The sequence below is a fragment of the Rhincodon typus genome, chromosome 13 (genome assembly GCF_021869965.1).
Source record: "Rhincodon typus isolate 14 chromosome 13, sRhiTyp1.1, whole genome shotgun sequence".
NCBI lineage: Eukaryota > Metazoa > Chordata > Chondrichthyes > Orectolobiformes > Rhincodontidae > Rhincodon > Rhincodon typus.
In genome coordinates, this window is record NC_063344.1 from 30,517,413 (window position 1) to 30,541,404 (window position 23,992).

At 40.2% G+C, this 23,992-nt stretch overlaps 1 protein-coding gene across 1 annotated transcript in view; it reads left to right on the forward strand.

The window, feature by feature from the left end:
* Positions 1–19,819, forward strand: part of eif4g1a (eukaryotic translation initiation factor 4 gamma, 1a) — a 35,692-nt gene extending 15,873 nt beyond the window's left edge. Inside the window, exons 12-18 of the mRNA XM_048604245.1 lie at positions 4,802–4,927; positions 6,358–6,439; positions 6,529–6,627; positions 15,866–16,009; positions 17,009–17,090; positions 17,211–17,354; positions 18,820–19,819. Of these exons, the coding sequence (XP_048460202.1) occupies positions 4,802–4,927; positions 6,358–6,439; positions 6,529–6,627; positions 15,866–16,009; positions 17,009–17,090; positions 17,211–17,354; positions 18,820–19,001 (859 nt within the window). The 3' untranslated portion in view covers positions 19,002–19,819. The remainder of the gene's footprint in view (positions 1–4,801; positions 4,928–6,357; positions 6,440–6,528; positions 6,628–15,865; positions 16,010–17,008; positions 17,091–17,210; positions 17,355–18,819) is intronic.
* The last annotated feature ends 4,173 nt before the right edge of the window (positions 19,820–23,992 follow it).

Sequence of the window (23,992 nt, forward strand, 5' to 3'; positions counted from 1 at the left end):
GGACACTGTTTTGAGTTTTGAGAGGCTGGCTGGATACAGACAATACCTATTGCAAACACCTTAAGGGATACACTGTTCAATTAGCCTGGAAGACTAAGGTTCAAGCAACAAGTGAAGCTCGATGATTGCTCATTATGCATTAGTAACATGAGTGATGTTCTTAACTAACAGATGTTCTGATCATACTAGTGAGTAATACAGCATATGAATTTCAGTGCTGGTATGGTGCATATGATAACTCTTATGTCCCAAAGAATAGTGGATCAAGTCAAAACTGTGTATTCCTTGGCTGTTTGCTACCTGCAAGCTATTGGCCAAACCCAATGTCCAATAAAATTGTTATGGTGCAAAAGAAGGCCATTCATCCTATTGTGCTTGCGCACCTCTACAGTGAGCATCATTACTTAGTACTGATCTCCTGTCTTTTCCCTATGTACTTGTACACTATATGCAAATAAGCATCAAATGCCTTAACTACTCACTGTGTTAAACGTTGTTTTTCACATCATCCTTGCTTCTTTCTCACATCACTTTAAATCTATGCCCTCTTGTTCTTGTTCTTTCCACAAGCAAAAGCAGCCTATTCCTACTGTTCTATTCAGCCCGCTCATGATTTTGAAAACCTCTTAACCAAATCTCCTTTCAGCCACCACCTTTCCAACAAGAACTGTCCAAGGTTATTCAATCTATCCTCATAACCCAGCTTTCAATCTCATTCCTAAAGTCATTCTTGTGAATTGTTCCTGCGCTCTCTTCAATGCATTCACATCTTCCCTATAATGTGGCGCCAACAACCATATTTTAATATTTCAGCTCAAGTACAAAACATCATTTGACAAGTTCAACATCACCTCCTTGCTGTTGTACTCTGCGCCCCTAATAATGTTGAAGTCACTGTATTAATTAACTGCTTTCCCCATCTGTACTGCCACCTTTAATGATTTCTGTGCGCTCACAGGGTGCACCAGCGCACCACCTTTAGTATTGTACTGCCTGTTTTATGTTGCCTTTCAGTGTTCTTCTGACCAGAGTGCGTAGAATTGTAGAATTTACAGTACAGAAGGTGTGCCATTTGACCCATCATGTCTGTATCAGCTGTTCAGCTACCCAGTTAGTCCCATTCTCTGGCTCTATCTCTGTAGCCCTCTAGCTCATCACTTACAAATATGTATCCAGCTCTCTTTTTTTTAAACCTCCAATGGAATCCACCTCCACCATGCTCACAGGCAGCGTGTCCAGATCCTAACAACACTCTAATCAATGACATTTCTCCCCATCTAGCTCAAGACTGTCTTTCTGACGATCTCGAAATTGTGATCGTTAGTTACTAATGTCTGGGTGGTACAGTGGCTAAGTGGTTAGCGCTGCTGCCTCATGTGGCCAAGGACCCAGGTTTGATTCCAGCCTTGGGTGACTGTGTGGAGTTTGCACATTGTGCCTGTGATTGTGTGGGTTTCCCCAGGTACTCCGGTTTTCTCCCACAATCCAAAGATAGTGTCCAGGAATGTGCAGGCTAGGTGGTATAGCTGTTGGGAATGTAGGGTTACAGGGATAGAGTATGTGTGTAAGTCTGGGTGGGATGTTCTTTGGAGGGTAATGTGGACTCACTGGGCTGAATGGCCTGCTTCCACACTGGTAGGGATTCTGTGCTACCAACGAATGGAAACGGAATATCCTTCTTAACTCTGTAATTGTTTAAAAAATTCTGAACACTTGAAAAGTCATCTCTTAATCTTATCTGCTCCAAGGAGAGTAAGCTCAATTTCTCTAATCTTTCTTGTATGTAGAATCCCTCATTTGTGGTATCATTCTGGTAAATATCCTTTTGTACTCCCCAGGGCATTAACCATCCTTCCTTTAAACCAGGAATCCAGAGCTGAACACACTACTCCAGATGTGGTCTGACCAATGATTTGTAGAGTTGTAGCATCACTTCCTTGCTTTTTATGCTCTTTGCCTGTATTTATAAACCCAAGGATCATATAAAGCCACCTTAACTGTTTCAACTTGCCTGGCCACTTCAATTATGCATGTGAATCCTGAAGTTCCTCTGCTCCTGTGTTCCCCTCTAAGTTGTACCATATTGTCTCTCTTTCTTCTACCAAAATGCATTACCTCTTATTTCTCTGCATTGAATTTCATCTGCCAAGTGCCTGCCCATTTTGCCAACTTGTCAGTGTCTCTGAAGTTGCTCAGCATCATCTTCACGATTCACTTTCTCCCTAGCTTAGTACCATCTGCAAATTTAGAGATTTTTGCCTCAACACCCATCTCCAAATTGTTATATAAATCAGAAAATGCAAGGGTCCCAGCGCTGATCCTTGGCGATCACCAGTTTCAACTCCTTTTCCAATCTGAGAGATGTCTGTCTATAGCTATCCTCTGTTTTGTATCTTTTTAGCCATGTTCTAATCCATCAGCTCATACTTTTTCTTTGCATTGAACATCATCTGTCACCTATCTGCCCACTCCAACTTATCAAAGTCCTTTTGGAGTTCCATCCTGCCGTCCTCTCAATTTACAATTCTTCCAAGTTTTTTTTATCATCTGCAGACTTTGAAATTGTCACCTGCACATGAAGATTCAGATCATAATATATATTGGGAAAAGCAAAGATCTTGACACTGAATCCAGGGAAGCTCCAGTACAAACGTTCCTCGGGTCTTAAAGTATCCATTGACCATTACTCTGTTTCCCATCACTCGGCCAATTTTGGATCTCTGTTCCTGGCTGTGATCTATAACACCCATATCTATAACATTCTCAAGTCTATTGTGTGACAATGTATCAAAAACTTGGAAATCCATGTAAACCGCATATCACCAGCATACCCTTATCGAGCCATTGTTTTTTGAAATCCATGCTGGCTGTTCCTAATCACCTTACCTTTTTTCCATGTGACTACTACTTCTATCCTGAGTATTTGTCTCTAGAAGCTTCCCCATCACCAGAATTGAACCGACTGATCTGTAGTTGCTGGGTTTATTCTTTAAAGCCTTTCCTGAACAAGACTGTGTAATGTTCACAATTCTCCAGTCTTCTGGCCCACAACTTCCTTTGAAATCCTCGGATGGGTCTCAGTTGGTCCCTTGTCAAGTTTAAGTACCTGTCACTTCCAGCACTATTTCCTTATTAATTTTTGAACTCTTCTAGTGGCAGAATTTCTTCCAACATCAGAATCCTCTTTTATAATGACAGGTGTAAGGTTTTCACTTATCAGCTCAGTCATGCAGGTGTGAATCCCCTTTTTAATCTTCAGTTGGACTTGGTCCTCTCGTAACTGCTCTTTTGCTATGTATGTGCCTACCGAATGCTTTGAAATTCCCCTTTTTGTTAGATGCTGGTCATTTCTCATAATTACTGTTTGCTTCTCTTATTTGCATTTGGCCTCTCCCCTAAATCTTCAGCATTTCTGTTGGTTCTCTTGGTATTTTCTGCCTTGCACCTGTCTTAAGTGAACTTTTTTTCTAATGTTAATTTCTCCCTCCTTTACCATCCAGGAGTCTCTTTGCCCTACGTTTCCCATTTGAGGGAATATATCTCGACTGTACCTGAAACATCAGCTCTTTGAAGGTAGCCCACTGTTCAGTTACTGTTTTACCCAGGAACCTCCTTGGTGCAGCCAATCCTGCCCAGCTGTGTTCATGTCCCACTGAAGTCCGCTCTCCACTAGTTTATTTTTCTTATTTTGGATTGTTGCGTATCATTCTCCACCACCGTCCTGAACTTTGAGACAATGATCACTTACTCTTTAAATGCTTCCCCCATTGTTACTTGATCTGCTTGGCTCACCTCATTTCCAAGGGCTAGGTCGTACAATGCATCCTTTCTTGTTGGACTGAAACGTACTGTTGTGGGCAACTCTTCTGAATGCAGTATAGGAACACCTGTCCCTTGCTGTGCCTTACACTACCAGTATCTTCATCTATATTTGGATATTTCAAGTGTTTTCACCCCCACCCTCCAACACAAAAAATTGGACAGCATTTACTGAATAATCCTGAGTGTGCTAATAATAATTCTGACAGCTAATTTAGGATTGCCAGCCAGGTTGACAGTGTGATGCTTTTGCACATACTGGAAGCTATGTATATTAATACACAAGGTCTTGTTCTTTGCAGATGGAAGGACCTTGTGCGCACATTGAACCTGTTCTAAATTAATAAAGCAAGTGATAGCCATTCTCTGATTCACTTTCAAGTCGACCTGTCTAGTTAAAACTTAAACATAGTTTTGCAATTAACTGCTTGTCATCTAGTCTGTGCATTCTCAATGGCAATCCTGCACTAGTCAAAGTCCACTTGGAACAAATAAGCACTATTCTCATACGGTCGAAAACATGGTTTTCCTTTTATCTGGTATCTCTTGTGAATTATCCTGATGAATGCAAGATGAAAAGCTTTGACAAAATATTTTTTTTCCAGAAATTCTCAATATTGTACTTTTTGAGATACTATACAGCTTTGACTAGTTTAGTATCTGCATCAACTATATTCCTCAGTTGTTGTGAGGACTTGTGCCTTCAGATTTTTATTCAATAACTGTCAAAAGGCATTAATTCCATTACTTATGACTCTGCATCTTTTTTTTTTTCCTCAACTGTTTTGCCAAATGTGACGACTGAAATTTTTGCGTTCATATTAACTTGTGAATGTGCGATCAATAATGCTGAAGAATTATTAGATCTGCAAAATTTGGTTGTGTGTATTAATTTACCAATCTTTACATGCCAATATAATTAGTTTGTGTAGCAGTTTTACCTAATCAATAACTTAATACATTTTTATTTGTATAACCACAGACTACATGAAATCCTTGAAATAGCTGAAGATATGGAAATTGATATTCCACATATATGGCAATATCTTGCTGAACTAATTGTTCACATGCTACATGATGGAGGCATACCAATGGGAGATCTTTTCAGGTAATCACTTTTTGCTGATGTTAGGAATTAATCAAACAATGAAAATTGCATTAATGTGGCATAAACAGAAACATTGTAAGTATAAATGAATTACTATTCTAAAATATTCTTTTAAAATCCTTGATCGTAACAACCTGCACTTTAAAGCCCGTGAATGTCAAAAGTTAAGGCAAACATTGCTGCAAATGTGCACCAAGCAGCAATGAATAGAATGATGGATCAATTTTGTTGATTCTGGTAAGGGATAAGATACTAGTCACTACATTGTTCTGGCCCTAGTTGCATGATGAATACTGTGTTTAGAAGTTCCATGTTCATTTCAAGTCACATCTGAAAAATGGCACATCAATAAGACAGCAGCAATTCAGTGGAATGCTCAGGCTAGAGCATGAGCCTTGGCATAGAGCTTTAACCCATACCCCCGATTCTGGAGAGACTGTTACTATTGAATTAAGATTATCAATTTCTGACCGAGGAGTTCTAGTTTAAGTAGAGTATCTCCTGGCTTTTAGAAATGCTGTTCAGATTCGATATTGAATTTCCAGTTTCATGTTTAGGACAGGAGTGACTAAAAGTTCACCTACCTTTAGTAGGTATATTTAATAGATTGAATATGATCTCTGAAATGCTAGTCCATCAGTCTATGTTAACTGGGAATTTTAAACTGTAAAGGTCTTCCCTCTGGATCAGATTGGCATGTGTGGGTTCTGACTCCTTTCTCAATCTGAACTAATGCTCCATTACGGTGCTGAATTTGTTAGCACTGTCATTCTTCAGATGAGACTTTGGGGAGGAAAGAAAGGTTCATGTTAAAATGCAATTGTACTGCTTAAAGGACGTTATTTTCTGTAGGCCAACGTTTCAATCTTGATCATGATTACTAAAACAATACGATAGCTGGTTATTTATTTCCTCAGCTGTTTATTGGGTCTTGTTCTGTTGCAAAGTAGTATGTTTTTGGAAGTGATTGAAAGCTGTAATCATTTGCTACATGAATGGAAGGCTGAAATACTGTCTGTTGGATCCATTCAAAACCAATTGTCAAGTAAATGCACGGCTTAATGTGAGCGTATGCATATTTCTGTGATGCAAATGTGATTATTGAGTACATGACCTTTTATTTCAAGGACGAACGGGCACAGATTCCTTTGTATGCTAGTTCATGGGCCTCAATTAGGTCAAAATTTAAAGATGATTTTCCTGAGTATGAAAAGCTTTTCAACCTGGTTGTTATGGATAAAAAGTTCTTCAATTGATGGAATGTTTGAATTTGAACATGCTTTTGGTTCCAAAACTGAACATGTGCCCTATATCTTTTCACAAAATGTTCTGATGGATTCTTCATTGCATCACTTAGTATCACAAGATTTTGCATGAATTTTTGTGAAATTAATTTTTTTTAACTTTTCCTTAAATTGTTTTCCTGGCAGAGAAGTGGCCAAACCACTGATCACCATTGGAAAGGCCGGCCTTCTGCTTGCTGATTTACTATCTTTACTTTGCAAAGGAATGGTAAGTTTTGATTATTTGATGCAAGTTCATATTTATGTCCATGCTGCTTAAAGTTGGTAGGTCTCACATTGAATTCGTCAATCTTGCAGAGCCGTAAGAAGGCAGGCTCTTTGTGGAGAGAGGGTGATCTAAGCTGGAAGGAATTCCTTCCTGAGGAAAAAGACATCAACCAATTTGTCACAGACAAGGTATTTATAATTTCCATTTAATATGTCTTGTATTTGTGAGCCCAAGAGGCAGTAATACGTCTTTTTTTTTTTGGTACTGATTTTTGCGTATTGCTTTGGTGCATGCAGCTTTTTGAGAGACATAATGTTTGTCAATAGGTCTATTGCCACAGAAAACATTACCTTCTAGCACATATATGCAGTACTATTGTTGCTGAGTGTGCCAGGAAGTCCTACTTTGTGATTTGTATCCCACTCAGTTGTTTGAATCCTTTAATCAATTTTGAGTCTTTTTTGGCGCAGCACTTGTGTGTACAAAGTTACGCTACTTATTGCAAAGAGCCTGTTTGTTCAGTTTAATGACATATATTAAAACTAATGTGGTACATATAGATTTATACATATATTTGTACTTAATAGTTGTATAAAACTTGTGCAGTTATTAAGGAATTCATTGCATTTTGCCAAAGTTGGAGTTAGTGTGTACCAAAGAATATAAAGACTGGTACGCCATTCTACTCTGCTTTTCAACAAGGGAGTGATTGCTGACGCTGTCAACTGCAGGCAACTATGAACGTGTGCTCATTGGGAAACTCATGTTTTGCAGCACTCGGGTCATCACGTAGACTTGGTGTAACGACATGCACAAATGCGTTACTGTGCATGCACAGGGAACTGCACGCACAATTTTGTAGTGGGTTTCACTGGCAGAGAGAGAGAGATGCCGTAGGGGGCTGTTTGGGTATTCCCAGAGTGAGAAGAGGAGACAATCCCAGGACCTGTTCTCTCCTTGATCCTAATCTCCCTGCCTCTCCTTTCTGTATCCTCCCAATCTTATTATCATCTCCCCCACAAAACCCCAAAGTCTGCGCACGTGATTCAAAGCAGCACATGGTGAGCATGTGTCAGTGTCAGCAAATGCAGCGTTTAAACAACTCCACCTTCCTGCATTATCCCATTTTTCTCATTCCCTGAGTAACCAGGTGTTGAATCTTGTCATATTTTGATTAAGTGTAAATTTTGTTCAGTTTCATGGGGTGTTTCTGTGAGGCCCAGTGAGATTCCTCGCGATATCAACTCAAACTCTCCTCATTAACTATTTAGCCTGGCCCTATGGTGATGCTACTGTGTTAACCCAACTGTACCACTTGTTGCACTTGGAGGAATTAACCACTGCCAAGATATCGTGGAATAGCCTGTTGTCTTAAGTGCTGTGCCTTCATGAAAATGCTGATGTGCAGCCTGGTCAGTCCAGAATTGCCCTGCACAATGATAGACCCTGCCGACCTGGGCTGAGGTTGCCACCTGGACCAGTATGCTCTCAGCCATCTGGAGGAATGGTTAACAGTATAGAAAGTCATCTTCCACTCTGCCAGGATAAGAGCTACCATCTTCTCTGCAGCTTCACACTCACTGCATCTCTGCTACTGCACACGCCTCCCACAAAGGCTCATGCTCTACCACTCTTAACTATGGTATGCAACATCTTAGCTCATGCTTTTATCCACCTAACACCTGACATTACCAATCTACATGCCCTCTGCGCCCCCTACTCACTCACTCACTCACTCAGAACAACCCGCCAACTTTCCCTCGTGCTGCAGCATCAGCAAGCTGTTCTACCCTTTTCTGTATCGCTCCATCATTTATTTCTCTCATTCCAGGGAAAACGGCCCACTGTAGGACAGACAGAGTCAAAATTATTGTTACGCTGCTAACATTCAATTCCTCCTCTGAGGAGAGGATCCAGATCCTGGCTGGCTGTGCCCAAGCTTCTAGGTTGCAACTGAAGACTGTCTTTGATTTACTGTACTGGGACCCACTGAAGGCAGTCTCTACTCACTAAGGACTGCTGACAATTAAGAAATATCCTAGCTTTGTGTCATTGTTCAACAGCAAAGCAAGATTGAAATAATGTGAACCTGGTAGCTTTGACGGGATGACAAAGTGCTAAAAGACCGTGAAGGGATGCTGTGAACATCCAGGTGGGCTCAAGATGGATTGAGGGCTAAGACAGCAAGCAGACAGCCCTGAGATGCAGCCCATGAGCTGGGTGGCAGACCCTGTGTGCACAATGTTCTTGAAACAACTGTCCAGTGCTGGTTGTCCATGTGCAGCTTTGTACTGCAAAAGTATCCTGAAAGTGGTTTGGAAAGATTCCATGAGGGTTCTGAGAAGTTCATAGATGTTGGATACCAACTTCCATAGACAGTTGCATGCAGCTGATGCCCTGGAATGTGCCCTGAAACATTGTTGGCTTTGCCAATCATAGTGGCCTGGAAGAGCAAATGCTGAGGTGAAGCCATCAAATACCCAATCTGACCTTTGTATCTGGGATTGTTGTCTGCGTTCCTGACAGTGGGAAGTAGGATGGAAAGCTGCATATTAATTGTAGATCCTGCCTCATTAATGGGGCTGACAAAAAGCAGTAGTCTCCGTTAGTAAGCAAGTCTTTGCATTTTTAAATGTTGAGAAGGGCCTCACCCAATTTGTTGTGCAATGTTCCCAGACTTTGCAGTGTTCAGGTTCCTGTTAAGTTTCTGCCACAGCAATCCTTTGACCTCTGTGATTAAACTTCATAAGTGATTCTCAGGCGTAGAGGATTCCAAAGATTCACAGCTGTTTTGAGTGAACGCATTTCTCCTCATTTCAATCCGAATGACCATTCCCTTAGAATGAGACTGTTACCCCATGTTCTAGATTTTCCCAACCCAGGTAAGCACTCCCTCTATCCTGCAAGGCCCCTTTTAAATTTTTTTTATATTTCAACTGTATTTAAAGTCCAAGGAATAAATGCCTAGTGTAACAATCTCTTGTCTTGGGATAATCTCTCCTAAAGGCGGTGCAGAGCAGAGGGTTTTGGATGTATGTGCATTGGTTGTTGGCAGGACAAGTGGACAGATCAGTTAATCAAGCGTAGAGTGCAGAAGCAATTTTTATGAGTGGTTCCAGGAATGAGAAACTTCAGTCATGAGGATAGGTTGCATAAGTTGGAACTGTTCTCCTTTGAGGGTAAAAAGGCTCAGGGGAAATTTGATAGAGACTTTCAAAATCATGAGAGTACTGATAGAGTATATAGTGAGACACTGTTCCCATTGGTAAAAGGAACAAGTACAAAAAACAGATCTAAAGTGATGTGCAAAAGAAGCAAAGGTGATGAGAGCTTTTTCTACAGTAAGTAGATGGGAATGGTGAGCAAGTATACAGGGGAAAAAGACGAGCTGGCAACTTGGTAATGGGCATTTGAAGACACATAGGTGGAATAGCCACCTTTCTGCACTGTAGCAGTTCTGTGAAAAGATGATTGTTCAGTCTTTTTGTCCATGCTGGCTCTTTACATGAGAAATTTAGGGAGTGATTCTTTGTTCTTTCCTCATGGCTTTGTAGATCTTTTTGCTTGTGGTGCTTCTCCAATTTTCTTTGGAAAGCCATCATATAAACTGGCGCTCTCATTTTTGGACAGTGCGTCCCAGATCCTAACCACTAGCATTTTAAAAATAAAATGTTTTACTCATGTTGCTGTTGATGCTTTTAGCATTTGTCTAAAATTAATGTTCTCTAGTTTCTGACCCTTGTGATGGGGAATGCTTTTTTTTCTGTACTCTGTTCAGACCACTTAGATCTTGAATGTCTCTATTACCGTTTCTCCTCTTGCCTTCTGAGGAAAAAAATGCTTCCCTGGTTTCTCTATACAAGTAACATTACTTGTCTCCAGAACTGTTCTCGAATCTTTTCTGCACCCTTTCTAACGCTTTCCATTCTTCCTACTGTCTGTTGCCCAGAAATGAATGCAGTACGCCATTTGAAGTTAAATTTGTTTTTTAAAGGTTCTTCATAATTTCATTGCTTTTGCACCCTATGCTTCTATTTATACAATCCAGGTCCTTTTTGTTTTAAACCACTCCTTCGACCTGCCCTGCCAACTTCCATGATTTACATTTGTCCTCTGGTTTCTGTTTCTGCATCCCTATTAGGATTTTACGCTACGTTGATATTACCTTGTACCTTGCACCAAAATAATCACTTCACATTTCTCTGAATTATTTTCATCTGCCAAACTCATTCACCCTGTCTGTATGTTTTTTGAAGTCTATTATCCTCCCTCCTCCCCCTCCGCCTCCTGGTTCATAATGCTTCCAGGCTAGATCAGTGTAGGTTAAGAAAAGCACTGGGCCCAGTACTAATTCTTAGAGTAAACGAAATGTACATTTTGCCCCAGTCCAAAAAAGAACGATCCATTACGACTTTGATTCGCTCACCCAACTTTGTGTTCCTGCTGCCCTGTTATTTCTGTTCCATAGGCTTCAGTTTTGTTTGGAAGCTTTTTAGTGGCACTTTATCAACTGCTGTGTGTAACTCTGTATACCAATTCACCTCTCTCAGTTACCCCATCAAAACACTTAAGTTAAACATGATTTATCTGTGCTGGCTGTTGCTCATTAATCCAGATTTTTTTGTAAGTGACTGCTAATTTAGACCTAGATTATATTTTCTGAAATCCTTCCATCGCTGAAGTTAAACTGGCTGACTTGTAGCGGAGTTTATCCTCTTGCAGCTCTTTGGTCCCTTGGCAACATCTCCGTATCCAAGGGTGACCTCGATATTTATCATTAGTGCCTCCACAGTTTTCACTCCTACTTCCTACAATGTCACTGGATTTAATGTTGCTTGTGATTTGTCAGCTCTTAACTATGATTAGTCTTCCAAAAACTACTTTGTAGAAAGAATTAATTTCTGACATCTAACTTAGATCTAGTTCATAGAATAGAAGTTCATGGAACCCCTACAGTGTGGGAACAGGCGATTCGGCCCAACAAGTCCACACCGTCCCTCTGAAGAGCATCCCACCCAGACTCATTCCCCTAGCCCTGCATTTTGCCATGTCTAACCCACCTAACCTAAACATCCCTGGACACTATGGGCATTTTAGCACGGCCAATCCACCTACCCTGCACATCTTTGAACTGTGGGACGAAACCAGAGCACCCAGAGGAAACCCACGTAGACACGGGGAGAATGTGCAGACAGTTGCCCGAGGGTGGAATTGAACCCGGTCCCTGGCACTGTGAGGCAGAAGTTCTAACCACTGAGCCACCGTGCTGCCTTCAAATAAATTATACAGTTGACTCCTGATCTTTCCACTTATTGGAACAAAGCTGAAACAGACCTTTCCCCTATTGACTTAAAAATGCCATTATTTGGAATGCACTCAGGATTTCTTAAATTCATTCGTGGAATGTGGGTGTCACCAGCTGGGCCAGCATCCTTGGTTACCTTTTGAGAAGGTTGTTCTGAGCTACTTACTTGAATTGCGGTCCGTTTGGTGTAGGTACACATGCAAAATGTTTGGGGAGGCAATTCCAGGATTTGACCCAGTGACACTGAAGGAATGGCAAGATGGTTTCAAGTAAGGATGGTGACTGACTTTGAGGAAACTTGCGGGTGGCGGTGTCCCCATATTGCCTGCTGTGCTTGTCCTTCTATATGGTAGTGGCCATGGGTTTGGATGGTGCTGCCTCAGCCTTGGTGAATTTCTGCGATGCATTTTTGTACTGAGTGGTGGTGCTGGAGAGAGTGAATATTTGTGGATGAGTTGCCAACCAAGCAGACTGCTTTGTTCAGAATGGTGTCAAACACTTGCATGTTGTTGGAAGTGCAGGCATCCAGGCAAGTGGGGAGTATTCCATCACATTCCTACTAGAGAAGGAACAAAACTTGACCTACTTTTGGGAAAGAAGGCAGGGCGGGTGACTGAGGTGTCAGTGGGGGAGTACTTTAGGGCTAGTGATCGGAATTCTATTAGTTTTAAATAATGATAGAAAAGGATAGACTGAATTGAGGAGTTAAAAGTTCTAAATTGGAGGAAGGCCAATCTTGACAGTACTCGGCAAGAACTTTTAAAATTTGATTGGATGTTGATGTTTGCAGGTAAAGGGACAGCCGGGAGAAAGGAAGTCTTCAAAAATAAGGTAATCAGAGTCCAGAGACAGTTATGTTCCTGTTGGGTGAAGGGCAAGGCTGATAAGTGGAGGGAATGCTGGATGACTAGAGAAATTGAGGCTTTGGTCAAGAATAAGAAGGAAGCATATGTCAGGTATAGACAGCAGGGATTGAGTGAATCCCTAGAAGAGTATAAAGACAATAGTAGAAGTATACGTAGAGGATTCTACAAATACATTAAGGTCAAAAGAGTAACGAGAGAGAATAGGGTCCTTTAAAGATCAACAAGGCAGCTTAAGTATGGAACCACAAGAGATGGGGAGATACAAACAAGTACTTTGCACCGGTGTTTACTGTGGAGAAGGATATGGAAGTTAGAAAATTTGGGGGAATAAATAGTGATATCCTGTAAAATGCTTATATTGCAGAAGAGGAGGTGCTGATTGTCTTAAAACGCATAAAGATGGATAAAACTGCGAGGACCTGATTGGGTATTCTCTAGAACTTTAGAAACTAGAAGTCATTGCTGGGCCCTTTGCTGAGATTTGTATCATCAATAGCCACAAGTGAGGTGCCGAAAGATTGAAGGTTGGCTAATGTGATGCCACTGTTTTAGAAAAGTAATAAGGAAAAGCCAGGGAACTGTCGACCGGTGAGCCTGACATCAGTGGTGGACAAGTTGTTGGAGGGGATCCTGAAGGTCAGGATTTAAATGTATTTGTAAAGGCAAGGACTGATTAGGGATAGTCAGCATGGCTTTGTGCACGGGAAATCATCTCTTGCTAACGTAAGTTTTTTGAAGAAGTAATGAAGAGGATTGATGAAGGCAGAATGGTGGCCATGATCTAATGGACTTCAGTAAGGGGTTTAACAAGGTGCCTCTGGTAGACTGGTTAGCAGGGTTATGTCACGTGGAATACAGGGAGAACTAGTCATTTGGATACAGAACTGGCTCGAAGGTAGTGGAGGGTTGCTTTTCAGATTGGAGGCCTGTGACCAACGGTGTGCCACAAGGATCAGTGCTGAGTCCACTGCTTTTTGTCATTTATATAAATGATTTGGATGTGAACATAGGAGGTGTGGTTAGTAAGTTTGCAGATGACTCCAAAATTGGTGGTGTAGTGGGCAGCGAAGAAGGTTACCTCTGAGTACAATGGGATCTTGATCAGATGGGCTGATGGGCGGAGGAGTGGCAGATGGAGTTTAATTTAGATAAATGTGAGGTAATGCATTTTGGAAAGTCAAATCAGGGCAGGACTTATACGCTTAATGCTAATGTCTTGGGGATTGTTGCAGAACAAAGAGACCTTGGAGTGCAGGTTCATAGTTCCTTGAAAGTGGAGTTGCAGGTAACTAGGAGAGGAAAAGCATTTGGTCAGTGCATTGTGTGTAGGAGTTGGGAGGTGATGTTATGACTGTACAGGACGTTGGCTAGGCCACTTTTTGAATACTGCATGCAGTTCTGGTCTCCCTGCTATAAGAAGGATGTTGTGAAACTTGAAAGGGTTCAGAAAAAATTTACAAGGATGTTGCCAGGGTTGGAAGGTTTCAGCTATAGGGAGAGGCTGAATAGGCTGGGGCTATTTTCCCTGGATCATCGGAAGCTGAGGAGTGACCTTTATTGAGGTTGATAAAATCATGAGGGGCATAGGGTGAATAGCCAAGGTCTTTTCCCTGGGGTGGGGGGAGTCCAGAACTAAAGGGCATAGGTTTAAGGTGAGAGAGGAAAGATTGCCTAAGGGGCAACTTCTTCACACACAGAGTGGTGCATGTATGGAATGAGCTGCCAGAGGAAGTGGTGGAGACTGGTTCAATCATGTTTGAAGATCTTGAGTAGGAGTAGGCTGTAAAGTCTTGCAGGGCTCTTTGCCATTCAGTAAGATCATGGCCTCAAACCCACTTCCCTGTCTGTTCTCATAAACTCTTAACTGCCATAACAGGTGTACAAAATGATCCGAGGTATAGATAGAGTGGACAGCCAGAGACTTTTTCCTAGGGTAGAGGTAGCTATTACGAGGGGGCATAGTTTTAAAGTGAGTGGAGGTAGATATAGGGGAGACGTCAGAGGTAGGTTCTTTACTCAGTGTGGTCGGGGCGTGGAATGCATTGCCAAAGAGGCTAGTGGAGTCAGCCTCATTAGGGGCATTTAAGCGCCAATAGATAGGCATATGGATGATAGTATAAGGTAGGGGTGGAGGTTAGATAGACCTTTAGGATTATGGTAAAAGTTCGGCACAACATCGTGGGCCGAAGGGCCTGTACTGTGCTGTACTGTTCTAGTTCTGTAACAGTTCAAAACTACTATCCCTGCTGCCACTTCTTAAAGACTGGAAGAAGCAGGCCATCTGGTCCAGGCACTACTATCTTTCGCTCCATTTTAAAAGGAAGATACTTCAGAAATCTGGAATATAAACAATGCTGGAAAAATTCTCGCTTGACAGTATCTATGAAGAGAGAAACAGTTGAGTCTGATATGACCGTTGAGGATTTCTGCACAGATACTGCTAGACCTGAGTTTATCCAGCACTTTGTTTCTATCATTGTCTGTCTAGTGGTTACTGTTTTAAGTTATTCCTATGTTGCCTTGTAATTTTCTTCTTGTGGTCTGATTTGTGTTCTTCACTTTAAACAGATACAAATCTTTGTTCCAATTCTTCATTCACCACTTTAATTATTTCTTCGACCAATGTTTTCAAGTTAGCTAGTCGTTTTATACTTTAGTAGAAGCACTTAGCTTCGGGCTTTATATTTGTTGCTAGTTTATTCTTATCTAATTTTCTCTTGTTGTTAAGTCATCCTTTTGTATTGGTTTTGATTTCCACAATTGTCTTTCTGTTATTGTTATCAATACCTATAATCCATCCAGGTCCAACTTGATAATGTTTTTAAAAGATGAAGAGTCCATTGACTGAGAATGAACTCAGAATGCAGTCAGCCATTAAAAATAGAAGCTAACCTTGCACAGAACATGTCCCATTGCCCTGAGGATCCTCAGGTGGATATAATTGGCTCAGTTACTGTGTATTTTTAAGTTAATTTTTTCTTTTAAAACAATATATTGTTCACTTTTAATTTAATAATTGATTGTATTTGTTCAATTCTGATAGTTTTAATGTCATCTTCAGGAGTAAAGACAGAATCAGAGTAGTCATTAATATTTCTGAGATCTCCAGCACATCCTTTGCAATCTGTTCCGTGGCCCAAAGCAGTCTTTGACCTTTGACTTAACTTTAAACCTTTTTCCATTGTTTTCTTAGTTGGTATGTGCAAGAAAAACCAGAATAAAACTTTTTCTTACATTTCACTGTTTATTTAATAGAAAGTGGAGTTTACTCTGGGAAATGAATCTAGTCATGAGGAATCATCAAGCAAAACTGAAGTATCTTTCAATGACCTGTGTGAACAATTTGATAAGTTGATCAAGGAGAAAGCTGACAACCAAAGAATATTTGACTGGATTGAAGTAAGTTTACAAGGTTTTATGGTTTTTTGTTTTTTGTAAAGGAAATCAGTTGGGCAAGAGAAGTCTGTGAAAAGAAAGAGACTTGGGATTCTTTTAAGTTCCTTCCAAGACCACAGAACGCCCCTAAATACATTACAAAGATTTTGCTTTATAGGTACTTAGTGACAAATGTAAAAAAATCCAGCAGCACATGATTTCTGCATAGCAGGCTTCACCACATAACCATATTGGGAACGCAGTGGTGGAGTGGTAAAGTCAATTTAGTGATCCAAAACGTCAGTCTAATATTCTGGGGATATGGGTTTGAATCCCACGGTGACAGATGGTGACATCAGAATTCATAAAGTCTGGAATTTTTTTAAAGAAAGGCTTCCTTAATGGTGACCAAGAACAAAGAAAATTACAGCACAGGAACAGGCCCTTCGGCCCTCCAAGCCTGTGCAGATCCAGATCCTCTATCTAAACCTGTCGCCTATTTTCCAAGGATCTGTATCCCTCTGCTCCCATGCTGATTGTTGTAAAACTTGTATCCTTTAAGGGAAGGAAATGTGCCATCCCTATATGGCCCAGTCTACATATCACTCCAGACACATGGCAATGTGATTGACTCTTAATTACCTTCTGGGTAATTGGGAATGGGCAGTAAATACTGGCCTAGCCAATGATGCCCACATTCCATGTATAATGTCTTTTTAAATGAAAATCAAAGATGATCAGTATCGGTGACGGTGTGAATGACGTGTTAAATATAAGCTAGGGCTCTGTTCTTCAAAATAGTTTGCTTGTATATTTTATGCTGTCCTGATGGGGCATGCAGAGCAACACTGTCTCAGTACTGTTTTGGAATGTCACGTCAAGTCTTGGAGTAGGATTTGAACCATCAAACTTCTAACTCTTGAGTGCTTCAAGTTAGTTATGACTGATATTGTGGTGAGACTTAACAGAACAGAGGCAAATGTAGGAGTTACGGTTGCCATATTGAATTGTTTTCTGTTGCAGGCCAACATTGACGAAAAGCAAATTGTTTCTTCAGTGTTCATTAGAGCATTAATGAAATCTGTTTGCCACTCTGCTGTTGTGTGTAAGTGCATTTTTTGATTTTTAAAGAAACATACTTTTGGAGGATATCTACTGATACTTGTGTTAATATTTTAACTTACTTGCCTTCAATATGTTCCAATCCTTTCCCTGCCTATTTTAGTTGAAAACCCAATTCGTGTGGATACAGAAGTCATCCAAAACAGAGTAAAGGTCCTAACTAAATACCTGGATTCTGATCCCCAGCGTGAACTGCAAGCACTCTATGCCCTTCAGGCCTTAATGGCCAAATTAGAGCAGCCACCAAGTAAGTATTGCATACAATTTGACCTTCGATCTGCACCATGAGATGGAGATAAAACCACTTTACAGAGTTCCATCAGTGAAGTTTTATAGGCATCTTGCTCAGAAGGGAGAGACAATGTGTTGAGCCCTTATAGGTGTCCTTCCATCTTTGTAGGTATACAACTGATCACTTTTGAAAGCTCACAGTAAGATTTTTGAGAGTTTCAGCTCATTATGCCACCAATATTACACAGACATTGAATTCTAATACCATCCTTGTGTTTTCAAGTTGTGCCTGGACTTTAGTTATTTGGAATAACTGTTTCAGGCAGTAGTAGTAATGATTAATATTGCAAGTTGCAACTGAGTGGCTGCTGCCTATAGACCGAGCTCAGATTTATTCCTCAATGCTACACGTCACCCTCCCTCAACCCCTCAAAAACCACATGCACCAAATGTTTTCTAACACAATTGATGGTTCTCCTTGTGTATTTAGAATCGAAGAATCCCTACAGTGTGGAAGCAAGCCATTTGGCCCATCAGGTCCACACTGACCCTCTAAAGAGCATCCCACCCAGAGACACCTATCCCTGTAATCCTACATTTCCCATGGCTAATCCACCTAGCCTGTGCATCCCTGGACACTAGGCAATTCAGCATGGCTCATCCATCTAACTTGAACATCTTTGGGTTGTAGGAGGAAACCGGACCAGCCAGAGGAAGCCTACCAGACATGGGGAGAATGTGCGACCGCCACACAGATGGTCACATGAGACTGTAATCGAACCTGGGTCTCTGGCACTGAGGCAGCAGTGCTAACCACTGAGCCAAGCTGTGCCGCCCCAATTCTTTAAACTAATATGAGAGAAGAGTCACTTTAAAGGATAGAACATAAAGCTGAAGATGCAAATATCATGAGCATAAGACGTTCCAAACATTTTTCCCAAACATTTTTTCCAAACATTTTTTCCAAACATTTTTCCAAACATTTTTCCAAACATTTTTCCAAACATTTTTCCAAACATTTTTCCAAACATTTTTCCAAATTATAGATTCTGTTTGTGGAGGGTTTTTCCATAGGAATATGTTCTGCTCCAGTCTGACTCTCTGAACTTGTTTGTCTCTTGAAGATGTTTCTTTCATAGATCCTTGTCCTTTTTGGTGTTTCGGTCTTCCCACATTTTTTCAGAGAGAAACAAAGGGCATTTTTCTTTGCTAATTGTATCAGTAATGTAGATATAATTGGTGTCTAGTACCTGAAGCTGAATTGAGTGATGGTGAAAATATGGTGCACGTGTGCAATCATGTTTTGGTACTTTACACTCATTTGGAAAACCCGCAGTAACTTTTCTCAAAAATCCTGGTAAGCTGAATATGTTGCAATTTTGCTGCAGTTTCTTTGGATACTGGGTGTAAGAGCTCTTAAACATTTGTGCAATTTAGAAACCCTGCTTTGTTAACTCATTTATTTTGTATGTTCTTTTCAGACTTATTAAGGACATTTTTCGATGTTTTGTATGATGAGGATGTTATATCTGAAGAAGCCTTTTACAAATGGGAGTCAAGTAAAGACCCAGCTGAGCAACAAGGAAAAGGAGTAGCTTTGAAATCTGTGACAGCTTTCTTCACTTGGTTAAGAGAAGCTGAAGAAGAATCAGAAGGCAATTAGAAATCATGATTGACCGAAGTCAATCACATAGTGAACGCATCAGGCAGATGAGAACTGTCCTTTGAGTTTTTGCACAATCAAGTGCTTGGTTCTGAGAACGTCTATTCAATAAACCCTTGGTACTTCAAGGTTTTATCTATTTTTTAACATCAGTTCATGTCTAACAAATATAACTATTTAGAAAAAAAAATTAGGGCTGTTGAGATGGTCCTTAAAATTAGGTGGTTGTCATGGGCATAGGAAAGTGGTGGGGATTTTTGATTTTTAATAAAGAATGGTGGCTACCTTGTTGGTGTTAAATTACCAACGATGCAAACAAATTTAGGGATTCCAGGATATATCAACTTGGCTTCCCTAAGCTAGATTTATTTTGAGGGGAGGGGCACTCAGCCCCTAACCCCTCTGTTCTTATGCCTATGAGTTGTATAAAAAGCCTTGAACAAGCCTGTAGTGGATTTTAAAAATCAGTAAGAGTTTAACAGTTTAATTAGACAACATAAAACAGTACAGTTCCTAGGTGATTCTACTTAATGTAGAACAGTTTTAGGACAGTTCTGTAAATAAATGTTCCGCAATATTGCTAATGTAATGCCATGTTATTTCTGCTGTCTTTGATAAAGTGCAGCAGTGTCTCCTGTATTTATAGAATTCCTGAGTTCATAAGGTGCTTGTAATTATCAACAAGAATGAATCCTTCATTGATTACAGTTTAAAATGAATGTGTAAATACTTTTTGCTTTATTAAGTATTTAATTAAAAATTAATGCCTCTTTTCACATCCAAAACTGGAAAATAAAGAACATATTGCAATGTAAAAATTTGTAGTGTTTACTTCTAATGTGGCAAGATATTTTCCTTCTCGGGATCTGCTTGTAGAGTACAAGGCAAGCAACAGAAAAGTATTGACATCATCTTCTAACTGATATGAGGTGGAACTGTTAATTAAGTCTGCAAGATCACCCAGTTCATACATTGGTTTCAAAACTCTCCTTGTGCTGTTGGTCCAAGTGACAAGTTTTGATCTTTCAAGATTGTAACATTGAACAAGTCTGATTTTCCTTTTTGTTTTGGATTGCAGTCTGGCAGTGGGTTGATTTTAACTGTGTGATCCCAGCATTTAATTGAAAATAAACCATTCAAAATGTGTGTTCTGCTCTGGTTAAAACTAAAGGAAAGGTATTGAGTCCTTTTAGTTCAGTTACAAAATCACTTGAATATCTGCAGTTACTCTTGTGCCATTAAGGTGGCTGCCTCACTCTTCTCACTGATTTTAACAGCAGTCTAAAGAGTAACGACGAAAACAATTTGCATTGCTTTAAGCTTTACTACCCACTTCCTCCTTGTATCTTATAACTTAATTCTTCTGTGTCTCTATCAGTACAGTAACCTGTTCCCCCAAATCATGACTTGACTTTCAAATTCACATCTTTTTCAGCTGTCCATTGCTTAACCATTCTGATATCATCTTCAGAGACACCTTGTCCCAATTAAAACCTTTACCTTTTATTCTAATGGTTGATCCTGCTGACATAAACCAATGGTTTAGCCACCCATTGCCAGATATGCCTGACCATATTGTTTTGGCTGCTGTGTCCTCTGCCAAAAATGATAACTACTCCAAGATCGAAATCATCCATTCAGCTGTTTCTGTTGGTTTCCTCCTTGCCCATCAGCCATCTTTGACTGTCTTGTCTTTATCTTGAATCTTGTTTCCACCTCCAGAGTCCTTGAATGTTTTCCTGCATCTATATCCATGTTTCTTTTTAAACTAAGTTCTCATCAGATTTGCACTCCTGTGACATGTCAGAGGAATGTTCTACTCAAAATCACAAATTACTTCTGACTGATAGTGGTTTGGCATCCCACCTGATCTACTCTAGTCGTCTACAAACTTAGTTGTCAGTCATAGCATCATATAACACATGCCTGTCTTGTGTATCAGAGATACTGTTGTGATGGCTGCACTTTTTAACTACCTAACCTTGGTCAGAATATGTGCTGAAAGGTTTCTTTTTCAGCCTCTGCCCAATCATTTCTAGAAACCCTTGTTCTTGGTCTGTTCCACTTCAATTGTGTGGTGACTTCTTTCAACATGTTCCACAGACAACTGGGTAAGGAAGCTTGTTGTGCAGTGATAATGTCCCTAACTTTGGGCCAGGAGGCTTGAGTTCGAGTCCAACCAGTCAAATGAGTGTCACAACCATATCCCTTTCTATTTTGAGACCCATCTGATTTTCTTTGGATTCAGCTCCTGTCCTAATACTATCAAGCTGTGTTTCCAATATTTAACCTTTAACGAATTGCAATTTTATTCAGTGAAGTGTCAGAAAGACCAACATCTTTGACTTTGGGCTTTGCCACAGAATTGGTAGTTTTGCTATTGTTTATTCCAGATTTGACTGTACCAAGGTTCCACAGCGTACCCTGCCAATCTTCTACTCTGTGTCAGGTCATCAAAAGTTATATGTAATCTAAGCGACACAAAGTCTGCTTATCCATAACCCTTGTCCTCTCTGATCAGCATTAATTTCCCATCCCCTCTGGTTTATTTAAAAATATTCATCTAATGCCATCCCTAAACCTTCACCACTTGAAATTTACAGTTATTGATTTTGAACCCTTCGCCTTTCATTCCTCATTAGCTGACTTGATTTCTGCCACCAAGCCCCAAAGTTCTAAAAGCTGTCCTAATTCTTTCTACCCCTCGCTTCTTTTAAGGCCTTAGTAAAACTTAATTTGTGTGTACCTTTCCACTGTCACCTCATTGTATCAACATCTGAATTTTTGACTCATTATGAATTTCTGAGTCCCCATGAAATGCTTTTTCACTTTAGAGGGGCTTACGTAAATGCACAATTGTTTTTAGACTTTTTTTTAGTTAATTGGCTGGGAGTTTAATTATTAATCTATCCCAGGATGCTGAGGAGACAAGGGAGGAGATTGCTGGGGTCTTGACAGAAATCTTTCTAGCCTCTATGTGCAGCTTTCAAGAGACTGGAAAATAGCGAATGTTGTTCATTTTAAGAAGGATAACAAGGATAATCCAGGAAACTATACGGGGGTGAGTCTTACATCAGAGGTAGGGAAGTTATTGGAGAAGATATTTGAGGACTGGATTTTTTCACATTTGGAAAAGAATGCACTTATTACGGATAGCATGGTTTTGTGCAAAGTATGTCTTGTCTCAAATTTGAGTTTTTTTTTGAGGAAGTGATAAAGATGATTGAGGGTAGGGATTCAAAGCATTTGATAAGGTTCCTCATTGGTACAGGTTCCAGAAGCTCAAGTCAAATGGATCCATGATGAGGTGGTAAGTTGGATGTAAAATTGGCTTGGTCATAGAAGACATGGTAATTGGAGGTGCGTTTTTGATGACTGGAGATCTGTAACCAGTGCTTTTCCATAAGGATCAGTGCTGGGACCTCTTGTTTATAATGTACACAAATGATTTGGATGAAAAATGTAGATGGTCTGGTTAAATTTGCAGATGTTAGGAAAATTGGCAAAGCTGTAGATAATGAGCGAGGTTGTCAAAAGATACAGCAGGATATAGATCAGTTGGAAAGTTGGACAGAGAAATGGCAGATGGAGTTTAATCTGGGCAAGTGTGAGGTGATACATCTTGGTCAAATAGGAAAGTATACAGTAAATGGCAGCAGCCTTGAGAGCATTGATAAACAGAATTTGGGGTGCAAGTCCATAGCTCTCGGTGACCACACAAGTGGATAAAGTCTCAAAGAAGGCATAGGGAATGCTTACCTTCATCGGTTGGGACATTGAGTATAGAAGCTGGTGAGTTGTTGCAGCCGAATAAAACTTTAGTTAGGCTACATTTGGCATATTGTGTGGAGCCCTGATCGCACATAGGAAGTGTGGAGGCTTTGGAGAGAGTGCAAAAGAGGTTTACCAGGATGTTGTGTGAATTGGAGCGTATTAGCTAAAAGAACGAAGTTAGATTGTTTTCACGAAAGTGTCAGTGGCTCAGGCAATCTGATAGAAGTAAATAAAGTTGAGAGGCATGGATAGTCATAGCCTTTGTCACAGGGTGGAAATGTCAAATACTAGGGGGCATAGGTTTAAGGTAAGAGGGGGGAAAAGTTTAAAGGAGATGTGCAAGGGAAGTGTTTTTGACACACAGGTTGATAGGTGCCTGGGATGTGCTGGCAGGGGAGATGGTAGGAGCATATGCAATAGTAATATTTGAGCGATTTGAAGAAGGGAATAGAGGGATGCAGAGAATGTGCAGGCAGATGGAATTAGTTTAGAATGGCATCATGGTTGGCACAGGCATGATGGGCTAAAGGGCCTGTTTCTAAGGTGTTTTACATTCTGTCTTTTGGTTCTCGTTGTGTATGACTGTCATTCTTAGGTTAACTATTGACATTTTTTAATTGGCTTCACAGCTTTATCCAAAGTTCAGCATACAACAAGACATGAATGTAGTAATATTTGTTATCACATTTTATAGTCATTGCTTCTAACTATTTATGTAATTAATAACTCTGCTTCACATGCAATTTACCTTTGAGTACCTTTGGGTGTCCTTGTGTAATTTGCCATACTACACAAACAACTTTATTTTTTGCATTGTTATTTGCGTAGATATTCTAGGAGTTCAATGTACTACATTGCTATTGGCTTGATACCCACTTCTACATACCAAGTGTATAACGCTAAGGTTATCACTTCTAACTTGCATCAGGATATAGCTTTTACACTTCTGTTGTAAAACACAAATTTTCATTTTTCTCATCCAGCTATTTTCAATGATTGCCAAATTTTATACTTCAGATTTTCCTTGCCTCCACTGTAGGTTTTATGAATTGCACAGAACACAGATCATCTACAGCAATAAATGTGACCTTATTGCCCTATCTATATTTCCAATCGTATGTACTTTGTCCTTTCTGTTTTGCATATGCAAGACATCATTACTTACATAACTTACATAACACAATAAGTTGAATACTGAAAATTGAGGATTTGATTTA